We start from the raw sequence: 18,694 nt of genomic DNA, 5'->3' as shown, positions 1-18,694 counted from the left end.
CAGGAGGAAGAAAGATGCCCACTGTAGTTGGTCTCACACAGAGATAGTTGGGGAGGCCTCCTGGGGGATGTCTTGCTACTGTTTTATTCTGCTTATCTGGGGAGCTGCACATAAGTCACAGCAAGTCAATTTAAGCATTATAACTTGGTAAAAATTCTCCTCCATAAGCAGCAGAGGAAAACATACAAATAAGCTGGCACTGAGACTAGATGTCTAGAAAACTCACAGGAATTAGAAGTGGAGGCAGCAGCCCACCAGATGTCCCCATCCTGGTCTGATGGCCCGCATGCCCCTACCTCCACACTGCTTTTCCTTGATCCCAAGTGGGAGCTACTCACCCCAGGAAGCTGTGAGCCTCTGGGCTCTGTACCAACACTTTGCCACTGCCTAAGAACAGAAAAAGGACAGTCACAGGCTAGGCTTTTAATGTACTCCACCTCTAAAGACAGAAAGTCAAATGCTTTATTTCTGAAATCATCAGGTATTTTGCATTAAAGGGAGAAAAACAGGACACAGAAATTGTTTCTGATGAGCACTTCAACTTTAACTTTTTGAGATTAAGAAGGCAATCACAAAGTTTTATTCTATCAATCAATACGAATTAGTCTACACAGACAAATAAGATTGAGCTTGATCTTACTGCATTTAATTAGGTGATTTTTTGGGTTACTTTTGCTTTCACACTGATTAAGACTAAACTGAGGAGTGTTAAAACCAATGCACTTAAAAACGGTCTGATGACACAGTCGTTAGTTTATCAACATTTTTTTTGATGGTGCTGGGAAAGAATAAGCAGGAAGTGTGAGCTGAAACTTCAGGACCGTGCCAGCAGCCTGAATTTGTATGCCACAATCCACAGGGCAGTTACTGATGTAGAAAACCCAATGATCTTCAGCAGGCCCGACACAGAAGGCAGGTTCCTCTCCCAGAAGGTCTGGGTGATTTCTACTGCTGGAACATCCTAGATGAATGAACACAGATCATTAGCGGAAAACTTTCACACTGACAAAGAGGAACAAAACATATCTGTAAGATCAGTGCATGGACATCCCCTGGACCGTTGCTTAATAAAATCAGAGGCTGGAAGAAGGGAGATGTGAATTCTATGTGCCATGACTGGTCTAGGGAGATGGAGCCACAAACTCACCTTAGATTCAGGTTCTTGTACCCATATGTCTTTTTTTGCCACCTTCCCCAAAGCATTCAAGACCTGAAAGAAAGTGACCATGGTATTATGAAATGAGGTTGTGTAGTTTCAACAGACTCAAGGCCCTGCTGTCCATAGACGAGCCCCATGAGTCAAGGGCAGAGAAGTGTACATACAGATTCTATCCATGTCAAGAACTAGAAAGACCAGATGCCAAAAATGCTGCCGTGACTCAGGAGGGAGAGTGCCTCAGTTTCCCTCTCTTACCTCTCTAGCTGCCCGTTCTCCAGCCTGTACTGCCCCATCCATGTAGCCGCTCCATTGTGTGGCAGTCTCTGTGCCAGCAAAGTAAATCTTGCCCACCGGCTGGCGAATCACCCTTCAAGGGAACCAAGAGGTCACACAGAGTTACCTGGGAAGGTACTGAGGGTAAATGAGACAATCACTGCCCTCATTTACTCTACAGAGGACAGGAAAACTCAAACAGTTTAAAAAACACACATGTGACTCATTCCAGGGTGAAAGGCTACTCCTTATTTCCTGGGTCTGCACACAAAGATCTGAAATTTCAAGCCAGGGAGAATCAGGCTGGGTGTTTCCTTTTTGCTTATAGAATTATTTGCTGTGCATTTCCTGTTTGTGGTCCATTCTGCTCCCTACACTGTCCTTCCAAGGGTGCGTTCTCCTTGAGATCACATTTGGCTGCAGAACCCAGCCATGCAGGCACTCCCCGTGTGGCAGGAAGAACTGTAGTGGTGAGTGGATGACAGGCGTTAACTGTCATTTCTGGCAAAAGAGAGACCTGTAGGACTATATGTGTGTGTCCCCTTAAAAAACAATCTCTGTACAGTTAGCTTATATGAACTTATCTGGGGACTGGCTGAGGACAAGGAAATGGGCCTCCTCTTACAAACTGGTCCTGCCAAAGAGAACCAAGGATGGGCTGGACTGAATGGGTGTGTCCCCTCCAACCTTCTCAGCTTTGACTCCTGCCACGTCTGCAGCCACTTTCATAAATGCTACCAAGCTGCACAGCCCACCTCCCAAGGGCCTTCACCTCAACCCACTGGCACCTCTTTTTCCAATTCAGGAACCCTGGGATTCATTTATTTCCTGATCTTAGTCCTATCTTCTAGACTTCTACTTATTTTTTTTTTTTTTTTTTTTTTTTTTTTGAGGAAGAACCCTGGTATACTACCAAAATTTATTTATTTATTTATTTTTTTTTTTTTAAATTTTATTTTGTCGATATACATTGTAGCTGATTATTGCTTCCCATCACCAAAACCTCCCTCCCTTCTCCCTCCCCCCCTCCCCCCCGACAATGTCCTTTCTGTTTGCTTGTTGTATCAACTTCAAATAATTGTGGTTGTTATATCTTCTTCCCCCCCCCGGTTTGTGTGTGTGTGTGTATGTGTGTGTGTGAATTTATATATTAATTTTTAGCTCCCTCCAATAAGTGAGAACATGTGGTATTTCTCTTTCTGTGCCTGACTTGTTTCACTTAATATAATTCTCTCAAGGTCCATCCATGTTGTTGCAAATGGCAGTATTTCATTCGTTTTTATAGCTGAGTAGTATTCCATTGTGTAGATGTACCACATTTTCCGTATCCACTCATCTGATGATGGGCATTTGGGCTGGTTCCAGACTTCTACTTATACTCTAGAACTAATACAGTTCACCAGTCCTGTTATCACTAACAGAGGCTATTTGATTCAATTAAGAAAAAAGAAAGACAAACAAAAAGCTCCTGTAATGACTGGGTTAACAAATACTTCTCCCTTCACAGTGGACAAATGTGACCTTGCATTAACTTCATAGCTCCGATCCTTTGAAACCAGATGAAGATGTAATGCCACCTATGTGATGGGGCAACACCGCTTATACTAAAAATGCCTCCTGCCACCTTCACATTGGTAAACTGCATCCAATTTGCTGGGAGGACTGTAAATGAACTGTAGACACCTTGTAGGAGGCTATCACTTTGTACTTTCCTGAGTGTGGTGTCTCTTGTGGCTGAGCAAGTGACCCTGGACACTATGCATATGAGGCAGAGAGATAATGGCTCCTATGGAGCAAGGGGCTTCAAAGTCAAGGTGGATATACCCGCCCCGTGTGGATTTCATCCCCTCACACCTTAGCAGTATACAGCGAGGACTCCTCCCCATGAAGAAGAATGCCTGACACCACTATGCTGGCAAGACAGATGTGTTGGATAAACACATCCAATGTCCTTCTGTGTAGACTGGTGCCAAGGAGCCTAGGGTAGTCTTGTGAGACTAAATATCGAGCTGAGCTCAAAAAGATCCCTTAGAGGACACTGTAGCTGGCTTCATTCTCCCAAGTACTGCTAAAATCTGAAGTCCTCCCCATTGTTCTGCTATTGTTCCGTGTGCTGACAGCTACTGTTCTACGGACTGCCATTTGTATTTTTCTATGGACTTCCAGAAACATACAAACTATCTGGAACATTAGAAATAAGAATGCTGACTACTATTTGTAAAATTCCCATCGATCTTTGCTTCTCTTTTTAAGTTTGGTGCAGGTCTTGTATGAATTGGCATAGTGCTTTGGTAGTACCTTCCAAACTGAGTCATGATCCCAGGGGGGAAGTAGGCGGTGTAGCAGCCCCCGGAGTACTGCTCCTCACACCAGTTCTTCTCTTCATAATGCACCGGCTGCAGTTTAGTGAGGAGAAAATTCCAAAGGGAAAACAAAACTGAAATACTACCAGTCAACAATAAAGGCTCTGGTGTTTTTTACTCCACAAAAAGTTTACATAAAAAAAAAAAGAAGACCCTGTATATCTAACTCATTTAAGGAGAAACATGATAGCACCAAGTAATGGCCTTTTATGAGGTACCAAGTGGCAAACCATGTATACTTTGATCTTCCCAACCTCTTGACTAGGAAAGACACGAAATATTCCAATATCCATGAGAGAGGTCATCCCCATGCAGATTCTGAAGTCCTTAGAGCTAAGTCTACAGGAAACACCATCAACAATCGGCTTGTGAGAAGGTCTGCTCAAATCTCTGGAGTCTTTAAAACAACAGACTACTTCCCCATCTACCCGGGTGTTACTGCTGAGAGAAGGGTGGAAGGGAGGAGGTAGAAGACAAGCCCGGTGTCTAAGAAAGGCTTTTTCCCAACCCCCTTCTCCAAGCTGGAAAAGTGAATGATGGGAATCCTGCTAAAAAAAGGACAATTGAGATAAAACACATTGCCTAGGGGACGTGACGGAACCTTCTCTGATTTCTCAAACACATTCTGAAAGTTTATAATTTGAACAATTCAGAGATAATCCCCTAAAAGAGCCCCCAGCTACTGGTAGGTTCTTCAGAAATAATTTCATTCTCCTAATTGCTTTCAGTGGTGCATTGAAAGCACTGAAATCCCTAAATGATCTTTGACTTGATTCTACACATGGAAAAATAAATTAGTATGACTTTGACTTGGGCAGAGAGTCTAGATTCAGTCTATCTTGTCAAGTACATAGTACTGTGCCTTCACCAACAGATGATGATGCATCTGGGATTTTATTGTGCAACAGGCGGTTGACACTGACAGGAGGGCAGGACCTCTCTTCTAGGAAATGATCTTACTCATCCTTAACATAATACCTGCAGCTCCAGGCTCTGATTACAATTGTTGCCATGACCAAGTGAACATTTAAACAGCCCAAAGGAACTGTTATATCAGAAATTCCATGCACCTGACACCAGCTTGTACTGGCTTTTTGTGATTGCTGAAGTTTATCTTCCAAGTTAAGCATATCCCTTTATACTCTCTTCATAAGACTGTCAGAAAACTAGAATCTACTTTGCTTTACCACTTAAGAGCAAACAGAGCAGAACCTGCTAGGGATTAAAGCTGGGGGTTTCTTACTTGTAAAGCTTCTTGGGATCCCAGCACTTTGGCAAACAGCTCACAGATTTTTCTCTTCCTATTAAAAAAAAAAAAATTCAAAAAATGTTAAGGAAGTAATAACTGATGGATAGAGAATAAATAAAATACAGTGAGTTCCAGGGCCTTTGCCAATGAGCTAGATTTATTACAGAAAAATTAATATCAATGGCCTTCTCTAACTGTACAAGGTGAACAGTTCAATGAATCTCTGCCCTCAAATTAGCTTTCTATGTCTCAATACAGTCATTTGACTTGAAGATTCAACAGAATTTTCCTTCTTTTTCACATTTTTGCCTTTTCCACTACCTAATATATCTATTTGAGATAAAAATGGGGAAAATAAAATTATATTATATTTAGTCAATCTTAGGATTTGATTTTATATCACTTTTCTGGAATATGTAGAATTTTAGAATGATCCCTCTTATATGTCTACAGTACATATGACAGTGAGTGGCTTTTAACTATCCTATACTTGTGTTTTAAATATCTACAAACATATAAAACTCATTTAATCTTATAAGCACAATATAGGATATGCTATACCTATAGGCTTACAGTCATTTCAGTCTAGTAATCTGTCACCTGACAGAATGATCTCTGGGCCACAGTACTCCAAGGGGTACCTGGGGGGTGGCATAATATGCTACACGATACTACTTCAAACACAGTCTTTGGTTACCCTCACAGTTCATTACATAAATGGCTAGCACCAAACACGACATCTATTATATCTGAAAAATCAGTAGCTGTATTATCTAAACTCTTCTGGAAGCAAGATATATTCAAGTGATAAACACACAACTACTCTTGGAGAAATTTAACAAAAAGGTCTAATTTATTTAAATCACACATTTTAGAAATTAATGGTTCTATTTCAGGATACTTTTCATATTTACCATTTTTAGTCTTTATATGGTTTAAACATTTGAAAATGCTCCAAAATATTTGTTAAAGGCTAACAAGCAACTGGAAAAATATTTGTTAAAGAATGTGGCAACAGGTTTAATTCAAGTCTGTAAGACAAGCTGAAGCTGAAGGGAAAAATGGCCAAAAATATGCAGGGGAGAGGGGTGTGGGGGGTCAAGATTATTGGAAATAAAAGAAACAGAGATTTAAAAATATACAAATTTATGTTGCTAATTTCATTAGAAGATAATTTTTAAAACATGCCCCCGATTTCTCTGAATAATGTAGGACAAAATGTAACCTTATAAATTGATCTGACTCCTCACACTTACACCATTTATGTAACTCCCAGAAATTCCACCTCATGGGTATAGAGTATTAAGTCAGAAGGAGGTGGAATTATAAATGGTGGCTTATTGCCACCATTTTCCCATGAAAAGTTTTAAGGGCGAGACAAATGCCACTCCTCAGATGATGTTACACAACATTAGGCAGATATTTAAATTCCAGGACAGTTAGGAGAAGTTTGGTTTCCTTCAAGGAGCCGTTACTACTACACATCAAAAATCAGAAAGGAAAGGAAGAATGGGAAGAAGATTCAGTTCTACTGTCTACCTGTCTGTCTGTCTCTGTCTAATCTGAGCCCCTCCTCTCAGAGATGAGGAAGCTGAGGCTCAGTGAGCTACAGAGACTTTGCATGGCTCAGCTAACTAATAGCAGGGCGAGGCTCTCCTCTTCTGAGCATCCTCCTGTTGTACCTGCTCACTAAATATTTGTTAAATCAATATCCATCCTCAGCCTAGAAAGGTACCCTCTTTTCTAGTCTATAAAGTGATTACTGATTCTTACCTACTTCACAAGGGTGTTATGAGCAATAATTCTGACATTTTGAGTCAATCGGAAAATAAAAGTATTGACAATCATTCTAAAAAGCTTAGTGAAGTTTATTTTCAGGATACATAATAAAATCTTTATTAAAGCAGAGTGAAACCTAAAATACAATCAGTCTACATTGTAAGCTCATTTTTGTCATTTATGAATGATAAAACCAGTTATAACAAATATAAGTCATTTCTTACTACATTTCCTATTATTAGATAAGCCTAGGATGAGTTCACACAAACACATCAGGAAATTATCTTTCCCTTCCCTTCCTTCAATTAAAATAAAAAATTTTTGGAAAAGATATATAAGGCATGGATGTTGGAGCAATGCACTAATTGATTAGTTTGGCTCAAAAAATAATAGAACTTATTTTAAATGATGGCCAAAAGAGGTCACTGTGTAAATCATCTTGTAGTTGAATTTATCCATTGGTTTCTAAATCTGACTGCTTATCATAATTACCAGAAAAACTTGCTAAAAAAGACAAATACTCAGGCACCACCTTGAATCTACTGAATCATAATCTACAGGCCTCAGAAAAATATATTTTCCAAGCATCCTTTGGGAGATTTTGCTGTAGTCAGTTCTGGGAACCACTGTGCTTGTCAATGACATATTCAATAAGGGTTTGCCTTACAAGAACTTTTGAGAAGTTCAGCTACCATGTGGAATCATAACCAAATGTCTACCTCCAGGCTGGTATTTATTTTACTATTAATAAGAAAGGAAAGCAGGAAATCCAAAGGAAAATGTCAAGCTTAGTGTGGTGTAATGAAAAAAAAGTATGCGTTAATATGCTCCTTCTGACTTTGTCACAAGCTAACTCCTATGGTTTGAATGCATGTGTCCCTCCAAAATTTATATGTTGGATCTTAACCCTCAAGGTGATGATGGTTTTAAGATAGGGCCTTTTGGGAAGTGGTTAAATTATGTGGGCTTGGCCCTCATGAACGGGATAAGTGCCCTTATAAAAGGGCTCAGAGAACTAGCCTTTTTGATCTTTTGCCTTCTGCCACTTGAGGACAAAGCATTCATCTCTTCTTGCCTTTCCCCCTCCCACCTTTTCTGCCATGTGAGGACGCTGCAATAAAATGCCATCTATGGAACAGGCCCTCACCAGACACTGATTCTGCTGGTGCCATGATCTTGGACTTCTCAGGCTCTAGAACTGTGAGCAATAAATTTCTATTCTTTATAACTACCCAGTCTCAGGAATTTTGTTATAGCAGCATGAACGAACTAAGTCACTAACTATGGATCTTTGAACAAATCATTCCCTGTCACTGGACCCTAAATTCCTCTTCTATTGAGTGAGTAGGTGGGCACTAAAATAGTTCCCTTCCTGATATCAAATCTCATGGTTGCTCAAATAAATCTGGTGTGTACATGTGGGGAACTTGTTCTGCAGCCTTTTCCTGCCTTCTAAAGTCATCAAATTAAATCCTAAAGCAAATGCTGCTAATGGGTTGGCTGTTTAATTTTTGAATTAAATTAAATGTGTAATTTTGAATTAAATGTGTGTACTGGACCTCTTCAAAAGCTAGCAAAGAATTTAGAGCTACCCTAAAGGGAAGCCTGGAAATTCCTAGAGGCATTTCCCCAACAGCCTAATGACTCTGATGTTGATAAGGCTTACCCTTTCAGGTAGGGTTTTTTTGAACAAAGGAAGCCATGACAAAACAGAACAGAAAGAGAGAAAGAAAAAGAAAAAAGCCACTTTCCTAAAACAACTGCTTTGTACTAGGAAGCTCTTAGGGAAAGGGAAGATCAGAGCTGTGTCCCAGATAATCGGTGGTGAATACTTCCATGTCCACAAGTTGCTACAGATTAAAACACATACACATAGATTTGCTTTTCAGTTAAAGTCCATGTCAGAGAACGCTGGAAAGGGATAATGGCCTTGCAAGGGGATTTAGACTCGGCCTCTACAGCTTTTTTCACAGCTAACATTTTCTATATAATTTTTCTCCATCCATCTTACAGGGAAATCCTACCTCTCAACCACTGTAAAATAAACACAGATATGTCAAATTAAATCAATATATACCTATGGGCAAGAACTGGGTTGAGGGGGCTGTGGCAAAATATGAAAAGGTTGATTTGTTGCGATTTTGAGAATATTTGTAAAGTATTGTGTTTTCCTGATGCTATTCTACTGTTGTTAGGGCAAAAAACACAATATAAAGCTAACCTTTTATCTCTTTTTCAAATATTAACTCTTACCTTATTTCTTTATGGAGCTTAGCAAGTTGTTCAGCTTTTCTCGCAAGGATGAAGCTAGAAAGAGAGAGATTACATGTGAATGATTAGGTTACAGCCCTTTATCTTAAGAGTTGCCCCTTCTTTTTGAAGTGCTCTTACTTCCACCTACTCAGCATTAATGACCTTTCCTGGACCCTCCCCCTCTATTAGAGTAAATGCCATGTTGTTTTCAGTCTGCCTCTGTGTCCAAAATCCCTGCTAGGCTGTGGGCTCCTAAATGACAGGTCACCTCCCACTCAATATTTTACTCCTGAAGTTTAACACGGCTTTTGGGATTCAGCAGGAAATCAAATGTCAGATGAATTAATGTTGCATAAAAAGATTATCCTGGTAATGACTGCTGCCTTCTGCCAAATACTGGATAAAAGCTGATAACCCAAATATATGTCTGTAGTAGATGCCATAGTGGGCCCCTCCAGATTCCCCTTCAAGACCAGGCACTTGGTCCCCTTAGCTCACAGGTGAAACCTACCCCAGCAATTGCACTTTGCAGCACAGAACTGCCTTGCTCAAGGTCCCGTCCCTTTCCAGAGCAACCAGTACCCAATGACTGGCTCTGGGTCCACTTCCTCGGCTCAGTTCAGGACAACTCTGAAGGGTTATCCCAGCTCCACAGCTTCCCAGGGGATGGTTGAGGCCTTTGCTGGGACAACACTGGAGCCCAACTTCTCCCTCTGCCTGATGCTGATTCCTTGCCTTCTCCCACAGGTAGCAATCCCCAGAGCACTTCCCAGTAAACCTCCAGGACCCAAGTCTCCATCTCCAAGTCGGCTTCCTGGGAAACTGACCTAACGTGGTCCCCAAGTAAAGTAACTCAGGAAAACTCAGTTATAATCTGCCTGCTTCCCTTTAACCAAACAGATTCTATTTACTATACTGATATTACTAACGGCACATATATTTTAAAGAATTGAACTGTGACATAAAGTCCTTAGTTATACTATTATTAGAAAGCTTTCAAAAATCCAAATGCGGTAAATGAGACAATGAAATTATTTTCCCATTAAAAAAAGTTTTAAAATTGTATTTCTTTTCTTCTAGACCAAAAAGACAAGTAGATCAGGGCTGAAAATGCAAGGGCTGAAAACAGATATTTCTTCCTCTCCCTACTCCCAAATTAAACTGTTCCTCATTTGGCAATTCCTTTAAAGCTATTATTTTAAATCATTCTGGGAAGGAAAGATAAATAATGTGTTAATCCAGAGAACAGTATTTCAGAGAAAGCTGTGGATTATTTAAGATACTTGAACTATTGAACTTTATGGGCTACAGTCATAATTTTGTATGATTTAACACCTTAGCATATGGCTTGATATTAATGATTTTAGTTAAATTTTAGGTTTATGCAAGAATCAATAAGATTAGTCTTATGAAGTATTTCTAAAAAGTCAATATCTGATGAAAAATTAAACAATTTATCTGAAAACCTTCTTAGTCAACTCATCTTAAATCCTTTTTATGGTGTCTTTCCCAAAGGGCAGTTAGTGTTGGCTATGTCTGTCAAACCGTGTCATGAATGAAATAACCCCTTTGATCTAATTCTAACTATGGGCAAATATCCTTTAACTTTCCTTGGTGTTTTATTGAGGAAATTAAACATGCTGACTTTGTGCTGGGGACATTTCACAGTTCTAAAGTACAAGGTCCTTACCAGATTCCAAAAGGTGCTGATTATTACAAACATAGTGCTGCACAATTAATTACTAAGACCAAAGTTCAAGGTAGAGGCAATATAACTTCAAGGCTTTCCTCATAAGGAGCTAAGAGCAGGGTGAAGGATAATGTCCAGATAGAATATTATCAAAAAGACAGAGAATAACAAATGCTGGTGAGGATGCAGAGAAAGGGGAACCCTCCTACACTGTTGGTGGGACTGTAAATTGTTGCAGCCTTTATGGAAAACAGTATGGAGGTTCCTCAAACAGCTACAGATAGAACTGCCGTGTGATCCAGCAATTCCACTGCTGGCTGTATACCCAAAGGAATGGAAGTCATCACGTTGAAGGGATACCTGCACCCTCTTGTTTATTGCAGCTCTATTTACAATAGCCAAGAGTTGGAACCAACCTAAATGTCATCAGGTGACAAGATAAGGAAAATGTAGTATATATACACAATGGAATATTACTCTGCCATACAAAAGAATGAAATACTGCCATTTGCAGCAACATGGATGAATTTAGAGAAAATCATGTTAAGTGAAATATGCCAGGCACAGAAAGAGAATTACTGCAGGTCCTCACTTATAAGTGGGAGCTAAAACAATAAAAAAATAAAAAGAAAGAAAGAAAGATACAACAATCACAATAATACATTGAACTTTCAAAAGGAGAGAACAGGAGGCAAGTGGTAAGGGAGGAATTGGTAAAGGGCTATGATAAATGATTACGTTGTATAATGTTGAATATACTAATCATCCTGATTTGAGCATCACGCATTGCACACAGGTACTGATATTCAACTCTACCCCACAGATATGTACAATCGACTATGTTACAAAAAAAGAAAAAAAACCAGACTAGAATATCACCTGCTAGGAACTGCCTAAATAACCCCATTAACACCTGAAAGGGTCCTCCCTTAGATGTGCTAGTTAAGAAAGCCAAAGAAAGCCCGGAAATGTAGATGTCATATATCTAATTCCCAGAGCAGGAAGATTATCAATGTTCTTCCACCCATAGTTGGATTGGTCTTAACTGACATTCTTCTGAAACGTGTACCCCAACCTCCTGCTTTTCTCTGGCATATAGAGGGTGATGTCAAACTGCCAAAATAACTCGTATCCTTTCTTGCCCAGTGAGGTTAGAGACAACGAGGATGCGTTGTTCCGATGGTCATCATGTTGTAAGCACCTGCCCTTCACATGGAGGCTAGTGCTACTTCTTATATTTTAGAGTCAGAGAAATGGTTACACAATGTTTTGTTAGTACCACAATAGCACAACCTGCTTTCTAAGTTCCTTGGGATATGGGTCTGCCCCTTTTGTCTTTGTAATTTTCCTTCAATGACATGATGTGCATGAGCTCACCTCTCCCTTCAAGCAAGAGATATGCATTTCCCAGGAGTGAAGGGGAAACCACCTGTCTCTAAAATTAGTCACTTGACTGCTAATGAAGGCACATTCTTTTGTTAAGGTATGTTGGAATAAATAGCTTTTTATCTGTATAGTTTCCAAGAAGGGCCAAAAGGCAGGCAATGGGAGGCTGCGGCACTTCTTAACAATTACTTTGTGGAGGCCCTGCTTTCTTCTCTGGACCCCTAGTCCCCTGAAGGGCAGCTGTGCGCACAGATAGGAGGAGAGGGGAAGGGCTCTCCTCTTCCATACACAGAACCACAGCCCAGACCACCCCGCCCTTCTGAGGGTAAGTGAAGCACCGCTAGTGAAGGGTAACTGCAGAGCGACGCACTGGGAAAAGTGCCATGCCATTCACTCAAGGCCTGGCTTGACTCCAAACTGTGCCTCCTCATTGGTCAGCCATCTTATATCTCAGGGTAACAATGACATTTGCTATGTAGCAAATGTTTGGAATGGAGAAAAGGATCAACCCCAGAAACCCTGAGTCTGTAAGGTTTTATAGGATAAAATAGTTCATTCTCATTCCAGAATGTTTGTGGCCATTCTGCCTCTAGGCAGGCTTGGCTACCACGTGGCTGATCTAGCTGCTTTTTTCACTCTGTCCTCAACATGTAAGTTTTATGGGAGAAAGAAACATATTGGCACACATTCAAAGTGCTGTCAATTTTAGTAAAGTTGCTCAATCTTCTTGTGCCACACACAAAACATTACTATAATATTTTAATGCATAGAAACATAATATATTTTCCTAGCGTTATTTATCATTGCTTGAGCTCAATTCCAGAACAATAGACTTTGCCAGCATCCATATCACTACACAAACACAATTTGGAAAATGCAGAACGCCCTGCTCTGACTTACCCCATGATGGCGGGCACCGATCCATCTGGCTTGGTGTCATCCAAGGTTATTGAAATTGGAGCTTCTTCATCTTCAATGATCATGCAGCCACAGTAATCTTAACCAGAAGAAAACAAACAGGAGACTAAGACCAACCTCTTCATACAGACAGACAGACATACACACTCTAAATGTAAAACATTTGCTAAGAGGAAGGCAAAATTTAAGCTATTGGTCTTTGCCCCCACTCCAGAAGCTATTTCCTGTTCCATACATACACTGACTATAGAAGGATTTCTATTCACCCACAGACATGGAAAATGACCTATCTCTATCACCTTTACATAAAGGGCTTATGACTGATGCATGGCAAAAATGGTAAGACACCCTGGATCCCAGAATACATGGGGAAAGAGAAGGAATGTGTTGGAGGGAATCACCCCACCAACTCATGGAAGAGGTGGCAGGAAGGAATCCTGCGAGTATAAGGAGAAGGTTTATCCACAGCAGCCACCACACCCAGAGAGCCTACTAAATCCTAGACGCTGCCTCAGTTAAGCCTCAAACCCCCTAAAGGTGGGTATTACTGTCACTACTCTTCACTTAGAAACAAATGCTAGTAAGCCTAGGAATGTCTGACTTCCAAGTGGCACTCTTTCCACAGGGCCCCTTGGCCTCACTCCGCTCATGAAGAATAAGTGGCAGGACAAATGCCAGAAGCCAAGGCAATGGTGACCCTGCAACTGGTGTGATCTCTTTCTTCCCTCTCATTGCCAACAAGTGCTGTTGGAGTCACTTTTTATTCCCAGGAGCTATAATAAATTGAACAGAGTAAGATTCTGATCTTTTCTCTACCAATTTAAAAACACTTATCATTTTTCCGTTTAGTACCTTCTGTTCAAAATTCCTGAAAAAATGTGGTTTCTTCACTTACTACAGTTTAAACAAGAATAAGAGCAGCCTACCCTTCTTCTTCCAGAAGGCCTCCTTGTAATACATCATGCACTTAATGACAGACCCCATAGGAAGACGCTGAATTAACTGGTTTCTCTCCACAGGAAGCTCTGGTCTGAAGTGGATTTTGGCAGTCAAGGTCGGGGGAATGGCACTAATTACGTATCTGCACTAAAATACACATACGCAAAACATCAAATGTGAGCTGCAGTCTTTGCAAAGGGCGTAAAACATCATCTTTAGCATTTCAATTGACATTGAGCAGTAACAACATACAAAATGAGGCAACAAAACAGAACAAGGTAGGTCAACCTAGGCTGGTAATTTGGAAAACTGAGACGGAAACACGTCAGCATTAATTATACCACTGCTTGGATTATATTTGGTTAGAAGCTGCAGAAGACACAAGACTATGCACTATATGCTCCTTTTGACTATGAGTTACCTCATAGAGTTCATGATTCAATGTCTCTACGATGACGTTGTCACCTGACTGGTCAACACAGGTGACAGGTTGCTTCAGCTTCACTCGATCCCCAAGGAGGTCCATTATCCGCTCGCTCACTTGACCAGATCCGCCTATAAACTTCCGTTCCTACAGGAGGAGGTATGCAGGAAAGTAAATGTTATAAAAGCCTGAGGAAAGAAAATTTTATTTGCCACTGGTTAGAAAACCTTCAGAAAGTCACAGACCAGACCTTCACCCTCTGCACACTTAACTGTTGGAAGAACTGATTAGGACAGAGGCAGAGTCTGCCAAGACACCTCAATTATCATTCCTTGCACAGCTTCCAGAAATGAAAAAAACACAGAACCAGAAGAAATGTTCTATGTCAGTGCTTCCCTGTCCAAATGGGAATATCGGCAAGTCTGTGGGCTTCAAATGTCCAAGAGTGCAGTGCCTGGAGGGAGCCCCAGGAAGGGGAGGGCACTGCACTTGCTTGCCCCAGAGGAAGCGGTGTCCCATTTCCCTTGGCTTCTCGCAGTCCCAGCTTGGGGCTGTCCAGGTAGGTAAGGATGCAGATGGTGCCATATTATAGACAACATTACTCTAAGAGAATAGGCTCAGGGTGCTCTTAGGGATAGCCGTGCCCTACCAGTCATCACCAAATAATGTCTTAGGAATCTGAATCTCAGATCTTGAGTAATTTTTTGAAAAATATCCAAAAGTTTGGAGGCAGAGGCAGAGGGGTGAAGGCGAAGCACCTCCTTGTTCCTTTAGACACCAATAAACAGTTCTCCTGAACATCCCTATAAAATCAGTTCTCTGCCCACTGCCATCTGCTGCGTGTACCATGGAAATGGTTCCAGCTTAATCTCAGAAGGTAAGCCCTTAGCACAATGCATTTGGTAAGAACCAGGGGAATCTTTTTAGCCTGTTGTACAAGAGTCTTTGAATGGTTAGAAATAGACAGTAGACTGAGCCACAGCCCAACATTTGACAATTAGGTACCTCAATCACACTCCTCCAGACAACCGTGCATGAGTAGCCCTGCAGTGATTTTTGCGCTTTTATAACTGGCTACTGGTTTACTGACACCACCAAAGTTCTTTATAAAAATATACCCATAGTGTTTCAGATCTAAATTCATGATTTGTCCTTGCTCAAGAAACTGGTACCATTGAATTTATAATCTGACCTATGTTTTCCAAGAGTTAATTTGAATTTTAGTGTAGTGGAAAAACCATGACCTATTTCCATCTTGTTCACTGTCCATTCCTCCATGTCTAGTATTTGTTGAATTAAATTATTACAGAATAAACCTAAGTTTTTTCTAAATATATTATGATAATGGTTTGAGATTCATAATCTGAACTGTACCTTCTAAGAGGCCACACAAGGTTTGGCTAGAAGCATCCTAGCTCCTCTGAATGAAAGACACAAATATCATACATGAGTCAAGATACCTCAGAAAGTAAAATATGGGTTAAAAGGGATAATGTAGAATTTCTGCCAGTAAGTAAAGGCACATAAAAATTGCAACTGTCTTGTGTTTGCCAAAGCTAAGAGTCAAATGGGCAATAACTCTTTGTGTCAGAGGAACAACTTGGGGACTTCTGGTGGTTTCCTAAGGAGAAGAAAAATTCACATAGACTCTACATCTTGCACTATGCACTCAGAATTCTGGGAGTCAGAGAATAGAGCATAAGTTAGAAGTAAACTGCTACTAAGTAAACCTCATCCCATCCAGGCATAACATTCCTAGACAAGAGATACCCATTCTCTTTGGATAAGGCAGAGTCTTGAAACAAAGAATCTCAGAGTCTGGGGAATCAGAGAATTAGGATTCTGGTTTTGCCACCAGTTTGCTGTGTGTCCAGCCACTGAACCAAATGAGTTCATTCATTATTTACGGAAATAGTATAGAAGCCAGGCAAATGCAACTGGGCAGCAAAAGTCTAGAATCTAGAATATAGAATTTACTATGGAAAGAGTGGCCATAAATCACTTGTGTGAATTAGAAGGAAGAACAGTCACTTTCCATTCCGTAACAGTCAACATGAAAGAGTAACTCTGAGAAATCGATAGGACAAAAGCCTTATGTCTTTAACAGAGATGACTTTAAGTATGATAATTTTACAAGTACTAGAATTTGGGGGAAATTAATTTACTTTAGTAATTTAGCTTCTCCTACATAAATAGCCTATTTTTTCCTACCTCCAAAAGGAAGGAGTTTAATTCCCCAAACCAAATTAACTCAAAATGAAATATTCTTTTACTGTGAACTTATTTTCAGGAATAAAAAAAGAAAATGAGAAATTTTTTTCAGAAAAGTTTTTGAGATTATTTCACGCTGGTAATTGTTCATGTTTTGAAATGTTAATTTTTTTAAGACACTACTCTGGGCAAGGGCAAAAATCGCAAACGAAGTTACAGTTTCAGAACGAACACACCATACCTGGCCCCCATTGGTGACTGAGAATATCCGCATGGTGCCCCCACATTGCTTCACATACCACAAGAACCACAGGGCAGACACCTCATGGGGCTCAGAGGTCACATTGATATTAACGAAGAGATAGGCAAATTGCCTAGCAGTCCTGTTTACAGAACAAGAGTGGAAGTCAGGCGACCATATATACATGAGTCAGGGGATCTCATGTTTTTAAAACACAATGTAGTATGTTAGAAAACATTTCTATTACTTTTGAAAAAACCTCATGGGCTCAATTTCTGAAAGAACGCATTTTTTAACTATTGAGAGAAATAAAGTTTTCTCTTGCTTTTAAGAAATTATGGGTTAGCTCCAAATATGCTAATCCTGGTTCCGTCCAAAGGGTCACTATGCTTGTCCAGGATGATTAGGGGTATTTGTTCTCAACTGTTTTAACAACCCTCCTCTCCTCTCTGCTACCACTGTCTCTGCCCTGGTCCAGGCTACCACTGTCCCTCCAGGGGAGGGACATCCCCTCATGTATCCCTCTCTGTGCTACAGCCAATGAGGTCTTTTAAAAGTACAAAACTAAAAAAAAAAAACCAAAACAAATAAAACCCTCTGCTTAAAACCCTTCCATGGAGAAAGGGCAAATCTTGAATGCGGCCAATATATCTTGCACCCTGGTCTCTCTACCAGTCCTCCAACCTCCCCTTCCACCACTTGGTCTTGTCATCTCTGTGGTCCAGGTATGCTGTCTATTCAGTTGCTAAAGCATGACAATCTTCTCATTTCAAAGCTGTTCCCTGTGCTCTTTGACTAGATAATCCCATGCCCACAATACTGACCACCAGTGTTTGTCCCCCTCACCCCCTTTGGGTCATTCCTGGAAGATACAATCCTCCCACACTATCCACTCTTTCTGTCTCTCCCCCACTCCACCATGGCTCATTCCTGGAAGACAACATCCCCCCACGCCATCCACTCCTGTCTCCCCCCCACCCCCAGCACCTGTGGATCATTCCTGGAAGATACCATCTTCCCCACACCATCCACCTTTCCTATCTTCTCCCACCCTCCCTGCAGGTTCATTCCTGGAAAATACCATACTCCTTACATCATCCAATCTTCCCTGTCTTCTCTGAGCCCCTGTGGCTCATTAAAGGAGGACGTTATCCCCCCTGACCATCCACCTTTCTTGTCTCCCCCCAGCCTCTGTGAGTCAGTCCTGGAAGATATTATTCCCCACCCCCCAACATACACACACCATCCATGCTTCCTGTCTCCTCCCACCCCTGTAACTCATTCCTGGAAGATACCATCCTCCCATGCCATCCATCCTTCTTGTCTCCCCCATCCCTGTGGGTTGTTCCTGGGAGATAACAACCTGCCACATTATCCACTCTTCATGTGCACCCCCCACCCCATGACTGTGGCTCATTCCTCAAAGATACCATTCCCCCATGCCATCCATCCTTCCTGTCTCCCTTTAGTGGGTCTTTCTGTCTCCCCCTGCAGTCCCCGTGGCTCATTCCTGGAAGATACCATCTCCCTACACCATCCACCCTTCCTGTTTCTCCCCTGCCCCTGTGGCTCATTCTTAGTTGCTGTACCAGTTCCTTAGTTTCAGTTTAAAGATTGCTTCATCAATGAATGCTTCTTTTTACCTTTGGATCATGTAAGGTTCCCCCTGCTACAAGCATTCTCCTAGTATTATATAATTATATGTTCAATGTCAGTCATGCCAGCTAGAAGAATACAAGCTCCATGAGGGTAGGGGACATTCCTAATAAGTTCTCCACCATTCCTCAGGTCCTGGTACAGTGCCTTCAC

The 18,694-nt window shown here is 41.0% G+C and overlaps 1 protein-coding gene across 1 annotated transcript in view; it reads right to left on the bottom strand.

The window, feature by feature from the left end:
- Nucleotides 1-448: 448 nt before the first annotated feature.
- The window catches only part of LOC134367191 (amine oxidase [flavin-containing] A), a 66,489-nt gene continuing 48,243 nt past the window's right edge, over nt 449-18,694 (bottom strand). The window contains exons 7-16 of the mRNA XM_063083842.1: nt 16,886-17,027; nt 14,431-14,580; nt 13,997-14,156; nt 13,053-13,149; nt 9,077-9,130; nt 5,039-5,096; nt 3,731-3,828; nt 1,415-1,526; nt 1,148-1,210; nt 449-961 (exon numbers count right to left, since the gene is read on the bottom strand). Of these exons, the coding sequence (XP_062939912.1) occupies nt 815-961; nt 1,148-1,210; nt 1,415-1,526; nt 3,731-3,828; nt 5,039-5,096; nt 9,077-9,130; nt 13,053-13,149; nt 13,997-14,156; nt 14,431-14,580; nt 16,886-17,027 (1,081 nt within the window). The 3' untranslated portion in view covers nt 449-814. The remainder of the gene's footprint in view (nt 962-1,147; nt 1,211-1,414; nt 1,527-3,730; nt 3,829-5,038; nt 5,097-9,076; nt 9,131-13,052; nt 13,150-13,996; nt 14,157-14,430; nt 14,581-16,885; nt 17,028-18,694) is intronic.

Source organism: Cynocephalus volans, chromosome X, assembly GCF_027409185.1.
Source record: "Cynocephalus volans isolate mCynVol1 chromosome X, mCynVol1.pri, whole genome shotgun sequence".
Lineage (NCBI taxonomy): Eukaryota > Metazoa > Chordata > Mammalia > Dermoptera > Cynocephalidae > Cynocephalus > Cynocephalus volans.
Note: the sequence above shows the minus strand (reverse complement) of the source record. Positions and strands in the feature narration are given on the sequence as shown.